Raw genomic sequence first — 20,650 nt, forward strand, 5'->3', positions numbered from 1 at the left:
CTTTAATGGTGTCACGGCTTATATTTAAGTCTTTTATCCACCTTGAATTTATTTTGGTGTATGATGTAAGTTGGTGCTCAAGTTTCATTTGTTTTGCATGTAGCTGTCCAGTTCTCCCAACACCATTTGTTGAAGAGGCTATCTTTACCCCATTTTATGTTACTGCCCCCTTTGTCGAATATTAATTGACCGTAGAGAGTTGGGTTTATTTCTGGGTTCTCTATTCTGTTCCATTGGTCTATGTGCCTGTTTTTATGCCAGTACCAGGCTGTTTTGATTACAGTGGCCTTGTAATACAGTTTAATATCAGGTATTGTGATCCCTCCTACTTTGTTCTTTCTCAACATTGCAGCTGGTATTCAGAGTCATTTATGGTTCCATATAAATTTTTGAAGTGTTTGTTCTATGTCTGTGAAATATGCCATTGGTACTTTAATAGGCATTGCATTGAATCTGTAAATTGCTTTGGATAGTATGGACATTTTGATGATGTTAATTCTTCCAATCCATGAACACGGTATATGTTTCCATTTGTTTGTGTCTTCCTTGATTTCTTTCTTCAGTGTTGTGTAGTTTCCTGCATATAGGTCTTACATGAAAGTGTACATGGAAAAATCCTATAGACTCTACCAAAAAACTGCTTGAACTAATAAATGAATTTGGCAAAACAGCGGGATACAAAGTCAATATCCAGAAATCAAAGGCATTTTTGTATACTAACAATGAATCAGCAGAAGCAGAAATCAAGAAAAAAAATCCCATTCGATATAGCAACATCTGGGAATAAATCTCACTGATTTTCACAGTCAGATGTTTTATGAGCTCTTTTTTCTGGCTCTGGTGCTCTGAACTGGGGAGCCCAACACGTCATTTTGACCCCATGCTTCTCAGGGGGTACCTTTGCAGCTGAGATTTCCCTCCAAATTTTCAATTGTCTCATTTGGGTGCAGGGCTGACCCTTTTTGTGTCTCTGTCCTTTCTAACAGTATTGATGTGGTTTCTTCTGTAAATCCTTCATTATAAGACTTCTGTTCAGCTAGTCTTCAGTTGGTTGTTCAGGCTGATTGTCCTGCATTTTAGTTGTAATTCCAGATTGGTTCTGCAAGGAGGTGCCTATAACTTTTACCTACTCTCCTGCCATCTTGTATCTCCTGAGTTTATATATTTTGGATATTAGCCCCTTATCATATGCATCATTTGCAAATATCTTTTCCCATTTGTTTGTTTGTTTTTTTGTTTTGTTGATGGTTTCTTTTGCTATTTAGCAGCTTTTTGGTTTCACGTAATTTTCTTCATTTATTTTTACTTATGCTTCTCTTACTTTTGGGGTCAAGTTCACAGAAGCCTCTCTAAGACCAAGATTTATAAGTTTAGTCACTGTTTTTGTCTATGTATCTTATTGTTTCTGATCTTACATTCAAATCTTTAATCCAATTTGAGTTAATTTTTATGTATAGTGTTAGTCTAGTTTCATTGTTTTTTCATGTGGCTTTTCAGTTTTCCCAACACAATTTATTGAAGAGAATTTACTGTCTCTATTGTATGTTTTTGGCTCCTTGTCATAAATTAATTGACCCTGTATTTGTTGGTTTACTTCTGGGCCCTCTAATCTGCTCCTCTGGTCTGTCTCATTTTCTGCCAATACCATTGGCAGACTGTTTTAATTATAGTCACTTTGTAGTGTGGTTTGAAGTCAGGGAGTGTGATACCTTGGACTTTGTTCTTTTTATTCAGGATTGTTTTGGCTGTTTGGGGTCTTTTCTGGTTCCATACAAATGTTAGGATTTTTTTGTTCTGTTTCTGTTGAAAATGCCATTGGGATTTTGATGGGGTTGGCACTAAATCTATATATCACTTTAGATGATATGGCTATTTTAACAATATTAATTCTTCCAATCATGAACACAGTATCTTTCTATTTCTTTGTATCTTTTCAGTTTGTTTCAACAATATCTTACAGTTTTCATTGTGTAGGTCCTTTATCTCTTATGTTAAGTTTATTCCTAGGTATTTTATCTTTTTGTTACAATTGTAAATGGGACTTTTTTATTTCTCTTTTTGCTATATTGTTCTTAGTATATAGGAACTCATTAGATTATTTTATATTGATTTTATACCCAGCCTCTTTACTGTATTTGCTTATTGTTTCTAATAGTCTTTTGGTAGCATGTTTATGGTTTTTTATATATGGAATTATGTCATCTGCAAATAGTGACAGTGTACTTTTTCATTCTCAATGTATATGCCTTAAATTTTTTTTCTTGTCTAATTGCTCTGCCTAGGACTTCCAGTACTATGTTGAATAAAAGTGGTAAGAGTGAGCATCTTTTTTTTATTCCTGGTCTTAGAGGAAAAGCTTTTAGTTTGTCACCATTAAGTACATTAGTTGAGGGTTTGTTGTATATAGTCTTTATTATGCGAAGGTACTTTTTTTCTATACCAATTTTATTAAGTATTTTCATTATAAATGGATGTTGTATCTTGTCTTTTTGTACATCTATTGATATGATCATATGATTTGTATTTTTTGTTTTGTTAATGTGGCATAATACCACATTGATTTATGCATGTTGAGTCATCATTGCATCCCTGCAATGAACCTCCCTTGATCATGTTGTATGATCCTCTTAATGTATTATTGTATTCAGTTGTTTAGGATTTTTGCATCTGTGTTAACCAGAGATACTGGCCTGCAGTTTTTTTGTGTTGTTCTTGAAGGTTTCGATCAGGGTCATGTTGGCCTCATAAAATGAGTTGGGAAGTATTCCCTCCTCTTCAATTTTGGAAGAGTTTAAGGAGGATATGTATTAAATCTTTTTTAAATGTTTGGTAGAATTCACTAATAAAGCTGTCTGGTCCTGGACTTTGGTTTTTTGGGAAGTTTTTTATTACTGTTTTAATTTCCTTAATAGTGATCGGTCTATAGGTTTTCCAGTTCATAGTTCAGTCTAGGGAGGTTATATATTTCTAAGAATTTATCTATTTCTTCTATATTATTTAATTTTGTGGCATATAGCCTTTCATAATATTTTTGTATAATCTTTTGTATTTCTGTGGGGTCCTTTGTAACTTTTCTTGCATTTGTGGCTTTATTGATTTGAGTCTCTTTTTTTTCCCTTAGTGTGTTTAGCCAGAAGCTTATAAATTTTATGTATCATATTTAAGAACCAGCTCTTTGTTTCATTATTTTTTTCTATTGTTTTTGTTCTGTATTTCATTTATTTCCCATCTAACCTTTATTATTTCTTTTCTTCAACTGACTTCAGGCTTAATTTTTTTCTAGTTTTTAAAGTGTAATATTAGATTGTTTATTTGAAATTTTTCCTTTATCCGAGGTAGGTCTGTAATCCTATAAACATCCCCATTAATATCACTTTTGCTGCATCCCCCAAATTTTGATATGTAATATTTTCATCATCATTAGTCTTTATGTGATTCTTCTTTTGAACTCTACTTTTATTTCTTCCTTGGACTAGTAGTTGTTCAGTAGCATGTTGTTGTTGAATCTCCACATATTTGTGGTCTTTCCACTTTTCTTCTTGTAGTTAATTAATTTCCAGCTTCATATTGTGCTTAAAAATATGCTTAGTATGATTTCAATCTTCTTAAACTTATTTAGATTCATTTTGTGCCCCAACATATGGTCTGCCTTGGAGAATGTTCCATGTGCACTTGAGAAGAATGTTATTCTGTCATTTGGGGATGGAAATTTCTAAAAATATTGATTATGTCCATTTGGCTGGATGTGTCATTTAAGGTCAATCTTACTTTTTGACTTTGTGTTTGGATGATCTATTCAATACTGTCAATGGGGTATTCAAGCCCCCTACCATATTTGTGTTTTTGGCAGTGTCTCCTTCTAGGTCTGTTAGTAATTGCTTTATATATTATATTTTGGTGTTCCTAGCTTGGGTGCATATATATTGATATGTTATGTCTTCTTGATGAAAAATTTTCTTTATTATTAAAATATAATAATATATGTATAGGCAGAAAGTCCATTAAATACCATGAACAACCAAGGTAACATAGGGACACACACACACAAAGATGAAGAGGCTCCAGAAACCAAACTCAGAGTCATGGAAGACTATGACTTAAATGACATAGAATTTAAGATTTCAGTTATGAAGAAACTCAGTAAGATACAAAATAACTCAGAAAGGCAGTTCAATAATGTCAGGAAGAAAATTAGTATAACTTTTGCTGCATCTGCACAGTTTAAGTATGTGTTGTTTTCATTTTCCTTTATCTTTCTGTGTCTTTTGATCTCTACTTTTATTTCTTCTTAGGGCAAGTAGTTGTTCTTGTTACCTTCTTTGTCTTGAAATCTATTTTGTCTGATATAAGTATAGTTACACCTGCTTTTCTCTGGGTGCAATTTGCTTGAGTTTCATCTTCTACCCATTTTCAGCTCATGTTTGTATTTTACCTGAGATGACTGTCCTGAAGGCTACATATATTCAGGCTTTGTTTTTTAATCCATTTCACTAGTCTTTGCCTTTTGATTGGTTAGTTCAGTCCATTTACATTTAGAATGATTATTAATATAGGAAGATTTACTACAGTTATTTCACATTTTGTTTTCTGGTTGCTGTGTATCTTCCTTGTTTCTCTCCTCTTCTGTTTCTGTCTGTTGTTTTAGTTTGGTGGTTTTCTATGATTTTCTCTGTTTCTTATTTTTCATGTTGTAAGCCTCAGCTCTAGATTTTTGTTTAGTGATTACCGATGAGTTTATGCAAAATTGAAAGTTTTGTATATAGTATAGTCCTTTCTCTTGTAATTGCATCTTATCTTCATTTACCTGTGCAAATTCAGTCATTTTCCTCCTCTGCTACATCTTTGTTGTCAAAAATTATTCCTTTTTATGCTATGCTTTCCCCCTCCAAATTGCAGAAGTTATACTCATTTTAAAAATGCTTATCCCCTTTAAGCTTTATTTTATAATTAAGTGTATAATATCCTATTCTGAAATAAAGTTTCAATTTTCTGCTTCTGTCTGTCATCTTCCTCAAAGTTTTGTGTGCCTATGTCTCTTTTTTTCAAGTAGAAGAGTTATTTCAACGTCTCTTGTAATGCAAGTCTTGAGGTGATATATTCCCTCAGTTTTTGTTTGTCTTGGAAAGCCTTTATTTCTACTCATATCTAGAAGAGAACTTTGCTAGATGTATATTTCTTGGCTGATGGTTACTTTCTTTCAATATTTTGAATATTTTATTCCACTCTTCCTTGCTTGTAAGGTTTCTATTGAAAAATCAGAAGATAATCTAATGGGGTTTCCTTTGAGGTTTTATAGTATTTTATGTATGGATGCCTTGAAAATTTTTTTGTGATTAACTTTGACAGTTTGAATAAAATGTCTTGGAGGAGGGTTTGTGCCTTCGTATTATTGGTGTTCTGTTAGTTTCCTCTATCCTAAAGTTCAGTTTTTTCTTTACAAAGGTTTGTAAAGTTCTCATCAACTGTTTTTTTAGTAGACTCTGTTTTCTATTTTTTTCTCTTTCTCTCTTCTTCTCATATACATATGTTGCTCTTTCTGATGGAGTCAGGAGTCAGATAGTTCTCATAGAGTTTTTTTTTCTTTTTTAACTGTTAATTCTCTCTTATTTTCCTGGGTTTCTAGGGTCATCTCTAGGTTTCTATCTTTGAGTTCACTGATTCTGTCTTCAATATTGTCTTCTCTGTTTTCAATGTTCTGTCATACATTTCTCATCTCATTTGATGATTTCTCAGCTCTGTAATTTATGTCGGTTATTTTAACAGTTATAATCTCTTTAATAAAGTATTTCATTTGTTCATTAATTTTTGTCCTGACTTCATTGAACTGCTTTTTTGAGTTCTCTTGTAACTCATGTGCTTCTTCATAACTGCAATCACAAATTCTCTGTCATTTAACTCAGTCTTCCATGACTCTGAGTTTGTTTTCTGGAGACTGTTCATTTTCTTTATGTGCTCCATGTTACCTTGGTTATTCATGATATTGATGGGTTATTTCTTTGCCTATGCATTTAACATATTGAGCTCTTTCTTGTTTCTTTAGACACTGGTTTGCTATCAGCAATTTAGCAGGTTTTAAGGTAGAATACTTTCTTTTCTTTTTCAGTAGATAGTTTTTATTTTCCCTTACTCATACTATTTAAACTCTTGTGATTGCAGTTTCGTGGTGTTGTTTTGGTTAAGGAAAATTCTGTGTACACACTGAGATGGTGGGTGTCCCATTTGTGACCAGCTCCCCTTGGTTACAGAGCACAACCACTGTGATGTAGATATGTGGCAGGTGGTAGAGAATTGGCTTAGTGAGCGCCCAGCACTGCCCCCTTTTTACTAATGGTTGCTGACCCCGCTAAGTTTTTTAGTGTGTCCACTGCTTCTACTGGGCTCTTCCTAGATGCAGGGGTGGGGGGAGGGGGAAAATATATGATTTTGCATCTGTACTATATATACTGTTTAAACACCTTGTTTTCTCTACTTAGATCTGCTGGGATAGGTGTCACTATGGAGGGAAGTTCACTGTAGTGCAGCTCTGCCCCCTGAAAGCAAAGGCTGTGAGCACTACTGTACTGCCCATAGCATCTCAGCTCTCTTTACCAGGATCTGCCAGAATGGGTGGGGCTATGGAGGTAATTTCATGATGTGTGACTCTGCCCCTCTTCCAGTAATGGTTGTGGGCGGTACTGTGTTGTTTTAAGTTTTCCAGCCACCTGGATCAGGATCTGGCCATAAGGAGGGGGAAGAGGTGGGATGGCTTTTCTCAGGGATCAGTGCTTCTGTACCTCTTACAATCCAGGTTGTAGTATGAGGGCTGCAATTCAACTTCTTCCCACTATTGTGCTCTCTGGAGCCACTGTGGTTATGGGAGTGTGTCTGTAGCAACTGTCCCTGTCCTTCCCACATGGCTTCTCCCCTTTGTGTTCCAATATGCCTGTCTTCAGATGTTTCAATGCATAGATATTTCAGGCAAATTTGATTGTTGAGCAGGGGATCTTTTCTTGTAATTTTAAGGGAGAAACAAAGGCAGCAACTCACTCTGCCATGATGGTAATGTCTCACTCAGATTTTCTGTATAGACAATCATGTCATCTGTGAACAAAGTTTTATTTCTTCCTCTCCAATTTGTATATCCTTTATTTCCTTTTTGTTCTCATTGCTTTATATAGGACTTTCAGTATGTTATTAGGCTGTGATTAGAGGGGACATACTTGCCTTATTCCTGATCTTAGTGGGAAGCTACATGTTTCTGACCATTAACTATGATGTTAACTATAGTACTTTTGGTAAATTTTCTTTACCATGTTGAGGAAGTTTTACTCTATTCCTAGTTTACTGAGAATTTTTTTCAAATCATAAGTGGGTGTTTGATTTTTGTCAAATGCTTTTTCTGCATTGATTGATGGATAGTGTGATTTTTTTCTTTAACCTATTGATGTGATGGATTACATTAATTGATTTTTGAAAATTGAACCTGTGTTTTATACCTAGGAAATTTCCAATGGGTAATGCTATATAATTCTTTTTATAGTTTTTGGATTAATTTTATTTATATATAAGCATACACAAGTATATAATGTGATATTTACACATACAAACATAATCAAATACATTGTTGCTGTTATTAGAAACTAGTATCTGTTAGATCAATTAAGATGAAGGAAAATGAGACCTGGCCAGTAGCTCAGTTGGTTGGAGCACTGTCCCATATACCAAAAGGTGGTAAATTCGATCCCTTATTGGGGTATATATGGGAGGCAACTGATTCATGTTTCTGTCTCACATCACTGTTCTCTCACTCTCTTTCTTTTCCTTTCTGTCTAAAACAAATAAAAACATATTCTTGGGTGAGGATTAAGATTAAGAAAAGTGAAAGGTTTTATTTTACCTTCATTTGTTCTTTTTCTAGTACTTTTCCCTTTTTTGTATAAGTTTGAGTTTTTTGACATATAATTTTCCTTGTCTCTAAAGAACTTTCAACATTTCTTCAAGACAGATATACTGGCAACAAATTCTCTCAATTTTTGTTTGTGAAAGTCTTTATTTCACCCTCACTATTTAAGGGTACAGAATTCTAGGTTGATGGGCTTTTTTTACTCTCAACACTTTAAATATTTTACTCCATTCTCTTCTTGCTTGCATGGTTTCTGAGAAGTTGGGCGTAATTTGTATCTTTACTCCTGTAGAGATATGGCATTTTTTTCTTTCTGGCTTCTTTTAATAATTTTTTCTTCATCTTTGATTTTCTTTCATTTGAAAATAATATGCCTGGGTGTAGGTCTTTTTGGCATTTATCTTACTTGTTATTTTCTAAACTTCCTGAATCTGCAGTTTGATATCTGATGTTAATTTGGGGAAATTTCCACTCATACAGATTTAATGCTGCTTGTGGTTAAATCTTTTTCTTTTCTTTTCCCTCTCTCCCTTCCTTCCTTCCTTTTCCTTCCTTCCTTTTCCTTCCTTTTTTCCTTCCTTCCTTCCTCCCCTGTCCCTCTCTCCCTTCCTTCCTTCCTTCTCCTTCTGATATTTCCATTATGCATTTTTTCGTAGTTGTCTCATAGTCCTTGAACATTCTGTTTTGTGTTTTTTCTCTTTGCTTTATAGTTTTGGTGGTCTCTAGTGATATGTTTAAGTTCAGAGATTCTTTCCTCAGCTGTGTCCAACCTACTAGTAAGTCTATCAAAGGCAAAATTCCTCTTATAGAGGTTTTTTTTTTTATCTCTGGCATTACTTTTGGTTCTTTCTTAAAATTTCCATCTTTACTTACATTACCTTTCTATTCTTGCACACTGTCTACTTAATCCATTAGAGCACTTAGCATATTAGTCTAGTTGTTTTACATTCCTATTTGATAATTTCAACATCACTTCCATATCTGAGTCTGGTTCTGATGTTTGCTCTGTCTCTTCAAACTGCGTTTTTTGCGTTAAAAATATATCTATCTATATCTATCTATCTATCTATCTATCTCTATAGATTGATCTATCAATAGATAGATAGATAGATAGAGATATAATTGTTTTAGCTGGACATGATGTACCAGGCAAAGGGAACTGTTGTAAATAGGACTTTAGTAATGTGGTAGTCTGGGGAGCGTAGAAGTGTTTTATAGTTCTGTGATCCTATTATTAGGTCTCCGTTTCCTTTGAAGGAGACTACACATGTAGATAGTTAACTCCACAGGTATATGTCCATTTCCCCATCCTCCTTAGGTCAGAAAGAATGGCTAGAGTGGGCTGGGTATGACATTGGTAGACAGGACCATAATTTATTTAACCAAATTTTATTTTGCTCTGCATTTGTCTCTAGGTTTTCTCTAGTTGAACAGACACTGTAATGAACATCCTCAGAGCTAAATCTCTTTGCATATATGCAAGCACAATGATTGATAGGAATTGCCTAACTGCTTGCCATAAATTTATACATCACCCCAAAGTGATAAAGCATTTGTTTCCTGCATGCTGGCCAACATTGTGATTTGCCTTTATATTATCTTTGCTAATTTGGTAGGTAAAAAGAACAAATGAAAAAGAAATCTTCTTGTTTAAATTGTATATTTTTATTACTAGTCAGGTAGAACTTTTTAAAGTCTGTTTGTTGCCAATTAGCTTTACTTTTTTGTGTGAGTTGCCTGATTTTTGCCCTTGGACTATTTTTCTTTTTAATTATTTGTGTTTTTCTTGTACTGTGTCTTTAAGTTTTTAGTATAGTAAAAATATTAAGTCTCTGACTCTCATATATACTGCAAGTATTTTACTAGTTTATTTGACTTTTAATTTGTTTTTGCTGTTAACATAGAGAATTTCATTTTTCTGTAGCCAAATCTTTGTTATCATGCTTCAAAAGACCTTTCCCAGCTCAAGATTAAACATCTATACATAGTTTCTTTTTGGACAGTCAAGTATTTTTTAACATTTAAATCTTTACCCTTTATAGATTTGGGGGGCAGGGGGATATACAGTGAATTAAAGAACTAACATTATTTTTTAATGATTAGTCCATTTTAATCACATTTTTGTAACTGATTATTCCTGGTAAATGGGAAGATCAATTATTTTATGCATTTATTTTAAAATTAGCAATTTTTCTGTATTTTTTCTTATTCTAATTTTTAGTTGATACTCTGTTTTTCTAAGTAGAAAACTATATACTCATATTTCCAATATTCATAGTTCTGATTTTATTTTCTTGTATTTCTTTGGTTCTAATTTGTAGACCAGACTTAAATAATAATGTAGATATTATGATATTTTCTGTTTTAACCAAAATTAATCTGGTATTTTGTTCCTTGTTTTTTTAATTTTACAAAATGGAAAGTCCTTTTTATGTTATTTTGCTATTGCAAAAACTTAGACTTATAGGAAGCCTTCAGTTATGTGTCTCTTTATATGTTCAGTGAGGCTCTAGGGACCTCTTGTTGGCGGAATCTGAGTTCTGGTTGGGAACTTGTGAGATGAGGAAGGCATGGTGGTTAGAGGCATTCTCTCTACATCTCTCCTCAAGTCAGTCAGCCACTTTGGCCCTAACAGTTATTAGAAAAGCTCCACACTCTAAATGGCTGAGTATTTGCTATAAGGAAACCCTTGTAAATATCATCCTGTAGCCTAAGAACCATCTACCCTATAATATGTGAAATGATATGATTTCCTTATAATATCTATTGCATTTTTCTAGCCTGTATCAGCTGAAAAAAGAGCTATTCTGAAGTCACAAATAATTTTGTCATTTTGTATGTTTTAAAGCTGGTGATTGAGGGTGAGGACAGGGAAAACAAGGGCTTACCCCTGAACTCTACTCTGATTTAGTAGTAGACAAGAGGTTTGAAAGGGACCTTGGAGGAACTTCTGAGTATTATACTCTCCCTTGTTTTCTTCTCTGTGCTTTCTCTGAAAGGCATATCCAGCTCCCATTAGCTCATTCCTGCCTTGCCTCAGATGAACAGCCAAAAACTATGTGGTCCCTCCATTTACAATGAAGCAGCTTCTGTGGTAATTTCATGAAGTCTGCTGCCCTAATATGTTCCCCTCACCTTGATTGAGGCCTTGAAGTCCCATATTATTGCTTTTCATTTAAGTATTGAAGTCTCATTTAACAGACAGATGGTACATTCAGACCTAGTAGGGGTTACCCCATTAGGCTGCTCTTGGCCATCTGCTTCTTAACATATTATAGTCCAGATGCTCAAGTTGATCCTCCAGCAGATTCTTGAGGGAAAAACTACAGTGAGGTCTTGAGGTTGCATGATGGCAGGGGGGTGGGGTGGATATTTAGACAGATAATCTTTGGTAGGTTCCATTATACAGCCTGTGTACTAAATGAAGGATGGTTATTGGAGAGGGAACAGAAACTAGTCAAAGACCCCTTGGCATAGGCACCAAGTTTTGCCCATGGCGTCCCTATCTGGTTAACATGTGCTGCAGCATGAGTTGTCTCTCTCTTCCCCAGTGTTTCTCCTGTTGCCCCTTTTGTTTTCCATCCCTTCTTTGTCTTTTCTCTCTCTCACCCTCCTCTCCACAGTTCTTTGCCATTTGTCTCTGTAGATTTTGGCACCTGGAAAGGCATTCTGGACGTTTCCTTCCTCACCAACTGCCTGTCTCCCAACTCCCCTAAAAGCTCTTCTTTCTTGCTTGCTTCATGCCTCTTTCTTTCTCTATCTGTTTCCACTTTATGCATATACTTGATATTGCCAGGAATGCCAAAGAATTTAAGAGGGTTATTCAAAGCTTTGTGTACCTACCACTGCAAATAAATGGAGTTGGTGAATTGAGGCATTTTTTGTTCTCTGATCAGGACAGAAACTTAAAGAGTTTTACACTGAATTTATATTTATTCAAAATATTTTTTTTATTTTAAGCCCTGGCTGGTGTAGCTCAGTGGATTGAGCGTGGGCCTGAAAACCACACAATCGCGGTTCAATTCCCAGTCAGGGCACATGCCTGGGTTTCAGGCCAGTTCCCTGCAGGCCAACTCCCAGCAGGGGATGCACAAAAGGCAACCATACATTGATATTTCTCTCCTTCTCTCCTTCGTTCCCCTCTAAAGATAAATAAGTAAAATATTTAAAATTTTTTTATTTTATTAAATAACGGGAACATGAATTTTATAAAATAAACTACAGTAGTCTCTATCTCTGGGGTGTATACATTTCAAGACCTCCAGTGGATGCCTGAAACCACAATATATACTATGTTTTATCCTATACATACATAGCTTCTCTTTGTCATATCCGAATTCCCAGCATCACTATTCTTGTGCTTTGGGGTTATTATTAAGTAAAATAAAAAGTGCTAGGGCACAAACACTGTGATTCTGTGACAGTTGATCTGATAATCTAGACCAGCAATTGTCAACAGATGTGACACAAGAATCTTTAAAACATACACTACCTGTTTAGTCAGTGTCACTGACCTCTTTTTTCCTTACATTTTCAAATAAAAAAGTGAAAAGAGCCCATCCAAAAATCTGGTATTAATGCCCTATCTTGAGCCATGAATATATAGTTATATCTTATTGGTCACATCATATAATAAGGTTTAATCAGATTTGTTAATTCTTGTTACCAGAAATCCTTATATACAAGTATAGGCACCTGATTTTTTTAAAGTCACTTTAGAGGAAAAAGAGTAGGTAATTACCATTTTTGTTGTGTATCAATCAAAATTATACCTATTTTTGTCAGATCAGCAAAAATATAATGTATTTTTTGGTGTGCCTCAGAATTTTAATGGTTAGATTATATGTGCCATGAGATGAATAAGGTTTAAAATCACTGATCTAAATTACTATTAAGTGACTAATGGTCAGGGAGTGTATACAGCATGGTGATGCTGGACAGAGGGTTGATTCACACTCTGGGTGGGATAGTGTGAGATTTCATTATACTACTCAGAATGATGTGCAATTGAAATGTTATGGATTCCTTATTTCTAGAATTTTCCATTTAACATTTCTGGACTGCAGTTGACTAGGTAACTGAAACTGGAAAGCAAAACCAAGGATAAGGAGAGACTACTGTATATTGTAAATTTCCATGCTTTTCCAATTAAGCATCTTTATAGCTATAATCAATAAATAAGAGAGAGATATCCTGAGTGAAAATGTAAGGGTTGACTGTTTTCACATGTCACATCTCTAAATGTATAATCAACCATTCTTTGAATCATTGCTTAGACTTTTCTTGGCTTCAGCAGCACTTAAGGTCTCTTGTTTTCTTTTTTCTTGTGTGTATGTCCCTGTGGTGGTACACATCGTGGGCCCTGGCAACTCCAGGGTGAAGTCTTGTCTGTGATCAGAAGAGTGGATGACAACTGGGCAGAGGGAATGCTGGGAGATAAGGTCGGAATTTTTCCCTCCTATATGTGGAGGTAAGGCTACACTGTCTACAGCTTGCCTCCTCTTTTGCTCATGTTGTTTATTTCATCAGACCAGATGGGACCTGACTTTGGAGCCCTCATTCTAAGAGAGAAAGAGGCTATTCCACAGTAATTAAAAATGAAACAGGGTTTGTAGTCACTGCTTTCAGTGCTATGAAAACTGCCTTGGTCAGGTTTGAGTAATCTCTCCCAGGCCTAGCTGTAAATTGCCTCACTGTGTGGGCAACAAAATAGGGCTTCTTGTGGTCCTTGCCCAGTTTTGATGGGAAACCTGTGCTGACACCCATTTTCTGAGACTCTCCATAGTACTGTTGCTTTGTTTCTCCAACCCCAGATGAGCAGAGCTCATGCAGAGAGGAAGGAAACACTGCCAGACTATTGGCAGTGTCTTCCTAGGACTCTGCAATTATTGGGCAAGTTCATCCATCTGCCAGTCACTAAAGAGTATTTAAGTTAATTTGAGGCCCATTAATTTCCTTTCTCTTTTCTTTAACTGTGAAGCACTAGGTTTCTAGTGAGTAAGTTATGGTACTTTGCTGAATAGGGAGTGTGTTAGACTCCTTGACTTCTCAACCCCTGTTCACCATTGTGTGTACAGGAGTGTTTGCTGTGTGTGTGTACATGCATATATATGCACCATTTGTCAGTGCACCTGCATGTGTGTGTTCATGAGCAGACCACAGGTGCCACCCTGTGACCACTGGAGTCACCCCTGTTAAGAGGCAGAGCTGGGCCCTGGCTGGCGTAGCTCAGTGGATTGAGCACGGGCCTGCGAACCAGACGATCGCGGTTCGATTCCCAGTCAGGGCACATGCCTGGGTTGCAGGCCGGTTCCTTGCGGGCTAACTACCAGCACGGGAGGCACAAAAGGCAACCATACATTGCTGTTTCTCTCCCTCTCTCCTTCCCCTCTAAAAATAAATAAATAAATAGTCTTTAAAAAAAAAAGAGGCAGAGCTGGGACGTGAATACAGGTTATTTGCCCTAGACTTAGCCCCTCAGTCCCCTACCCTCACTAAGAAACCAAGGTTCACTCAGCTTAGAAGGTGACGTGGCCAGTTTTGCTACATCATACCCTTCTACCCTTAGAAGGGTATGTGAGTGCCAGTAGGTGTTTGTTAAACACATCTAGTGATTCCAGTTGCTTATGGGGTAAAGTCCAATTGCTTTAGCATGGCATTCAAGGCACTTTACAGTTTGACCCTAATCTATTTTTCCATTCTCATCTCTTGTCATTTCTTTCCCCTTCCCTAAATTTTCTGGTCCTCTCATATTTATTTTAGATAAGCTGCCCAGAACAATCTGAGACTTCCTACAACAATAAAAATAAGTACACACACACACACACACACACACACACACACACATTCTTCTATAGTACACCTGTAAGATTTACAATTTCCCTAGCACTATATGAGCTTTTATTTGTGCATTTGGTTTAATTCCCAGAAGGGTGTTCTTTTCCATTCTGCTGCTTAAGATCAAAGAACTTGATGCATGAATGCCACCACAGGGTAGCTGAGAGGTAAAAAACAAATTGTGCTCTCAGACATTTCAGCTAGTGGAAATTTTTTCCCAGGCAGACTCTTAACAGGAGTACTCAAAGACATATATAGGAATATTCATAGAAACATCACTATGATGGCCCCAAACTATTGTACAAACAATTCAAATGTCCACCAACAGTGGAATGGCTAAATATAGTATGTCCACAGAACAAACTGCTATCCAGCAGTGAAAATTAGCAAAAGATTACTATACTTGAAAGCATGGATGACTCTCACAGACAAATTTTTGAAAGAAGCCACACACAAAAACATATGCTGAAAAATTTTTTTGTAAAGGAAGTTCAAAATCAGGTAGAAGTAGTCCAAGGTCATGATGACTTTTTGAGCAATGGTGACTTTGGGGGAAAATTGACTAGAAGAGATAAGAGGGAGGCTTGTAGGTGTGGAGATGTTTAATACCTTGGTCTTGGGAGTAGCTACCCAGATGGAGCAACTATAAAACAATGCACAGTTAATGTCTGTACACTCTTCTTTAGACTATAATTTAAGAAGCTTGGAGAAAGCCTGTAGAGAACCCCAAAGTAGTGGCACCCATGCCCTGCCAAAGGCTTAGTAAGGCTCATCAACTGCCCCCTTTCCTCAGAGGTTCAGGCAAGGTCAGGGAGGCAGAACACTTGTGCACAGGGCTGGGAATCCAAACAGCTGGGCTTCCTGATGGCTGTCTCTGATTCTTCAGGCATCTGCAAAGGCCATGCTAGCGAGTTGGCCATCTGTGCCTTCCCAATGTCTGACTTCCTTGTCATTTGGGATGTTCCTTTCAAATACTCCTCCTCCCACGATATATAGAGGCTCCTTCATCTTTCTGTCCCTGTGACCCTTCCTGCCCCCACATCTCCACTCATAGGCCTGTCTGTCCTCTGAGCACAGCCTCCTCAGACCCTATGTGTTTCTTCAAGGAGGGTGCACCATGGCCCTTGAAGTTCTGGGGCCAGAGTCTTCTCCCAGGAGCCATGGCAGGCACACCTGGAACAGGCCCAGGCAAAGGCCTGCCTCCTCCTTGTGCCCATCCCTTTTGGTCTGGGGGTGGCCCAGATAGTGCCCCATCCCACACCAGTACCCTCAGTGCCCCAGCTGCAGCCACAGCACTGCCTGAAATGCTCTGAAACACTCTTGGTTCCTCAGCAACAACTAAAGAAGTTCCTAGTGGGTATTTCCTAAGACTATTTCTCTGTTTATATATCAATTCCCTTTTAAAGCACTTATGGAGTAAAAGCCCCATCTGACTCTTGCCTCATAGGTAGCCTTGGGATGGAGCTGGGTGGGTCAGAAGGATAATAATTTAGCCGAGGCTATCTTCTTCTGTGAGGCTGAATGAGCATTTGAGATCAGAATGGCTAGAGCTTGGGTCCTTCACAGAGCTTGAATCTGAGCCAGACCTGCATTTCAGGAGGGAGCCTTGGCTCTTGTTTTGGGCTGCTGTTCAGTCAGATGGCACAGTTTGGAATGCTGTTTCTCTCCAAAGGTGAGCCTGGCACTCATGAGGTCATGTGGCTGGATTCATGCTCCCCATAGGACTGAATTACAAAGAGCTCTCCTCTAGCCCTTCCAGCTGTGGTTTGAAGTGTGGTACAGGCTGCAGACAGGCTTGTGGGCAAGCATGCACTGGGGTCCTGCAGTACACCAAGGTGCTCCCCTCACACGGTTTCCCATGGATGCAGTTCTGGCCACAATGTTTGACCCAAGCATCTTTAAGAAGTAAATATTTGCTCTATAGACTGTGTGGTCCTCTTCCTGCTAGGTCTATTTCTTCACCCTGGCTTGCCTGGCAGGTACGTGGGACATATCGTATAACCCAGCCTGGAGCTGGCCTAGCCTCATGCTGCTGTTGACCCATTTCCTGTGAGAGCAGACCATGTCTCCAGGAATGCCTCTTCCCAGTGAATGATGGGAATAACCTTGTCACCCACCCTCTCCACAGCCACAAGGGACCCAGCTGCCAAGTGCACCTGCCACATGACCTGCCCCTGCTGATCCCTGGCACTAAGTTTGCACCATGCTCCCTTTCCCAAACTCTCCTTCACCACACTCTGGGAGTTTCATTCCCCATGCCTTTAACCCTCTTCACCTCACTGTCTTTCAGCTCCACTTCTTGACCTCCTGGCTCCCACTCTTGCAAGCTTGAACTTTCTTGTTCTTTTCTCCCCATTGATTTTGTGAGCAGTCATTGTCCACTGGTCATCTCCACATGGGAACTGATGGCTTTTTGTACAGATGTCTGCCTGTTTGATGCCCTCACCTATAGCCTGGGATAACCTTGCATTGGTGTCCACTCAGGACAGGGAGAGAAACAGTAGCTCGTCCTCGGAGAACAAACCCAAACCCAAGGCAGGGCCTGCCCTCCATGTCTGTAGTTCTGGAGGGGGCAGACTAATAATTGTCATCATTTTGGTTCTTTGAAATGTACTGTTCTAATGGAAGTGAGAATGATTTGTTCTGAAGGAATTCCTCCAGTCTAGGGAGTAGGAGAGCCTTGTCCTCAGGCAGGAAGGCAGAAGTTCTACCTACACTGGTCAGTGTGCTATGGGACATGTGGAAACACTGATTCCTGAGCCCAGCATGTCTTGACTTGGTCTGGCTTTGGTGGCTCCACTCTGTAGCATGAGCGCCTGACCTGAGGTCCTGCCAGGCCAGCCTCATTCTCCTTTTCCATGGGTCTTGAAGATGGCATGCATGGGGTCTGCCCTTAATATGGCCCTCCAGCTGTTCCCTGAGAGCAGGGTTTGTTTCTCATGAGCAAAGGTCAACCCCAATGGCAGGGCCATGGAGGAACTCAAGGCATCCTGGTCTTTAGAGGTGGAACCAAGGCTCAACACTGCACACTAGATGTGTGATCCATGGCATATTTTTTTAAAAATTCCTGAGCCTCAGTTTTCTCTATTGAGCAAGGGCAACAACATGGAACTCACAGGGTAATTGTGAGGCTTACAGACAACAATGGAGGGCACAGACCAGGCCTGTATTAGATTGCTGTTTGTTAAATGGATAACTGCTCAGTGGTCTATTCGTGTGTTTATTGGGGATCTACGTGTCATTTCTGGGCATTGAGCATACTTGGCCTTGCATGGCTGGTATTTTCTCACGGTGCTCCTCTTCACTTCCCAGAGGAGGTAAGAGCCCTCTGAGGGCAGACGTGACCCCTATTTCTATGCAAGCATGACAGCGCTGTGGTGGTTTCCTGAGATGAGCAGCATTTGCAGTTGGGTAACGTCCACAAGACAAGCCACATGCATGATAGGGGAGGTACTTCACCTGAATGCTTTCCTCAAGGAGTATTGGTGGGAGTAGCCTCAGTCTGAAGAGATCCAGAGAGAGAATGCAGCAGCACTCTGGCTGTTCTGCTCTGAGTCTCAGTGGGGGATTTGCATGGAGGCTTATGTAATGCATTAGCAAATTTGCCTGTGATGCTTGTCTGAGGGGGAAAAAACCTCTCCATGGGGCCAGAATTAAGATCTCAAAGCCTGCAATAGGCTGGAAACACACTTGAAGAGAATGGTGAAATGCAATAAATATAAATGTCAAGTTCTTGACATTTCACATTTAGAAAATCAGTTGTTCAAGCAGAGTAATAGGGAGACCTAGATCACTAGCAGTTAACTGAAAAAGTCCTCCAGAGTTACTCAGTAATATGATGTTGCTTTTTTTTTATACTGAATAGGGTATTTAAAAAAACAGCTACTGTGTGGTTGGGGTACTCTGTGATTGTGAATGGTTAGCTAGGTGACATAGTCCCATATAGTACAAGGGTATACTCCAGTGTATATACATTCCCCCAACATACATAATCAGCCCACATAACCTCCTCTCTGGCAGCAAACAGGGGAGGGTCTTAGGAGGTAGGAATCCCTTTCTAACTCCCTGTGACCATCCATGGTGAAGAGAGAAAATGGACTTGAGTCTGTGGTGTGAGGACAGGCAGAGACAGGAGGGTATCGAGCTCCTGTCCCTGCAGCCAGCACACACTACCCATGCTGCTGTTCTGTTCAGAGGAGAGAGAGTCTGTCAACATCCCAGAAGCCTTTACTGCCTTCAAATCTGGATTGGAAGAACAGATCCACAACAGTTCCTTGGCAGAAGGTCTCATTCCACCTCACCAACTAGTGTCCAATTAGAGTTGGAACTATTTATTACCTGTGTTTTCATTAACTGTCTGCTCTAGTTTATTTAGCTTCTTGGGGATGTTCTAGGGAGTGAGCATCCTCCCCACTTGGATGATAAGGAACTCGAAGCACTCTTCCCTGGAGCACTGGTTTGTGGCACCAGCCCCAGCCCAGGTTCTTTCCCTGGAATGGGCAGCAGACTGAAAAGGGGAAGGCAGTTTTCTTGACTACCAAAGGAGGCATGGCTTAGTGCCCAGGATGTCTCAGGGCTGTTTTAGAAATAAAATGTTTCAGGGAACTTATTTTGCAAATGTCAAGTGACATGAAAGATCTTGCTTAGCTCAGCATGTCTGTGTGTGTGTGTATCTTCAGGGTACAGAGGGTTAGCCTGAGATGAAAGAGGCTGAAGCAGGTGCTGAACCATGGGTCATAGCAGCCTCTGCTGAACTCAGAAATGAGATGCAGAAATAGAGGCACAGACGAATTGGTGTAGATTCTGGTGACATACTGGTCTGATAATTCAGAGAAGCCACCACTGCCTCAGTGGGTTTCCTAAGATCACCCAGGATCTAGAGAGAGAAGAGCTAGGTGATTTTCTCTTACTTTCTGTGACCATGGCTGTGTGCACACAAAGTGCCACAGGTTGTCACAGACACGAGTCCCTCAACCTCTGTCCCCCTCAATTGCTAGATGTCAAGCTTCAATAGTTTCATGTTTTCCTCTCTGTGGCTGGTCAGCCTTGTTGCTTTGGGGGTAGAAGGAAAGCAGACACAATTTCATTGGTGGCAAAAAGCATACTTCCTTGAACCTGGCTCATAGCAATTGGAGTGGGATGAGCTCTGAGGGGATGTCGGCCTTGGATGTTGTTGCAGTGCTGTGCTCAGGTCTTGGGTGGAGATGAGAAAACGTTCTCTGGGGACTTCCTATCCAATAGTGACCTCAGTTGAGAGGAAGCCTAAGACCTGGAAGAAGTTTGCAAAAGTACATGTAGTAGCCACTCTTCTTAGTGCCCATTCTCACATCAGGAAGGCATGTGACCTGTGTGGTCTGTGGTGGGCAGAGCCATGGCTGGGCCGGGTCTGCTGGTCATTTTCCCCTGACCGTGGAGTACCATGGTGGAGTGCTATGGGTGGGGCTGGGGGACTCACAGGAGGTTCCCTAAGGCCACACCCAGTCCTGTAGCTCCTATGGCTAGCACTCCAGCCCTCCCTGGTCTGAGGTGCAGGCTCAGGTCTGGGATAGATTAATGAGGGACTAAGACTGTCCAGTCTCCAGCCCCTCAGCTCTTGTGTTCACTCTGGCATTGCCTGATCCCTTCCAATCTCTTCTCAATGCCTCCACACCCACCACACTGACAGAACCACTCAGGTTCCCAAACTAAAACATGGGTTCTCTTCAGTCAGCTTTTCTTCCTCACTTCATAAATCTGCTTTGCCATAAGTTCTATCTCTGAAATCCTCCTAAAATTAACAAATATATATAAAATAATTTAATAAACAGTGTACAGCCACTACATGTCAGGTGCTAATCTCACCAGTTATACCAGTAAATAAATAAAGAATCCTTTTTTTTGTGGAACTCACATTCTAGTGTGGGGGACAGACAACAAATCAGTTACATAGGT

The 20,650-nt window shown here is 39.1% G+C and overlaps 1 protein-coding gene across 1 annotated transcript in view; it reads left to right on the forward strand.

The window, feature by feature from the left end:
- SH3RF3 (SH3 domain containing ring finger 3) overlaps positions 1–20,650 on the forward strand; it is a 195,609-nt gene that overhangs the window by 25,518 nt on the left and 149,441 nt on the right. Inside the window, 1 exon segment of the mRNA XM_037070976.1 lies at positions 13,258–13,346. Within this exon segment, the coding sequence (XP_036926871.1) occupies positions 13,258–13,346 (89 nt within the window).

Source organism: Sturnira hondurensis, unplaced genomic scaffold (genome assembly GCF_014824575.4).
Source record: "Sturnira hondurensis isolate 20B ecotype Veracruz unplaced genomic scaffold, ASM1482457v3 Scaffold0001304, whole genome shotgun sequence".
In the NCBI taxonomy this organism is placed as follows: domain Eukaryota; kingdom Metazoa; phylum Chordata; class Mammalia; order Chiroptera; family Phyllostomidae; genus Sturnira; species Sturnira hondurensis.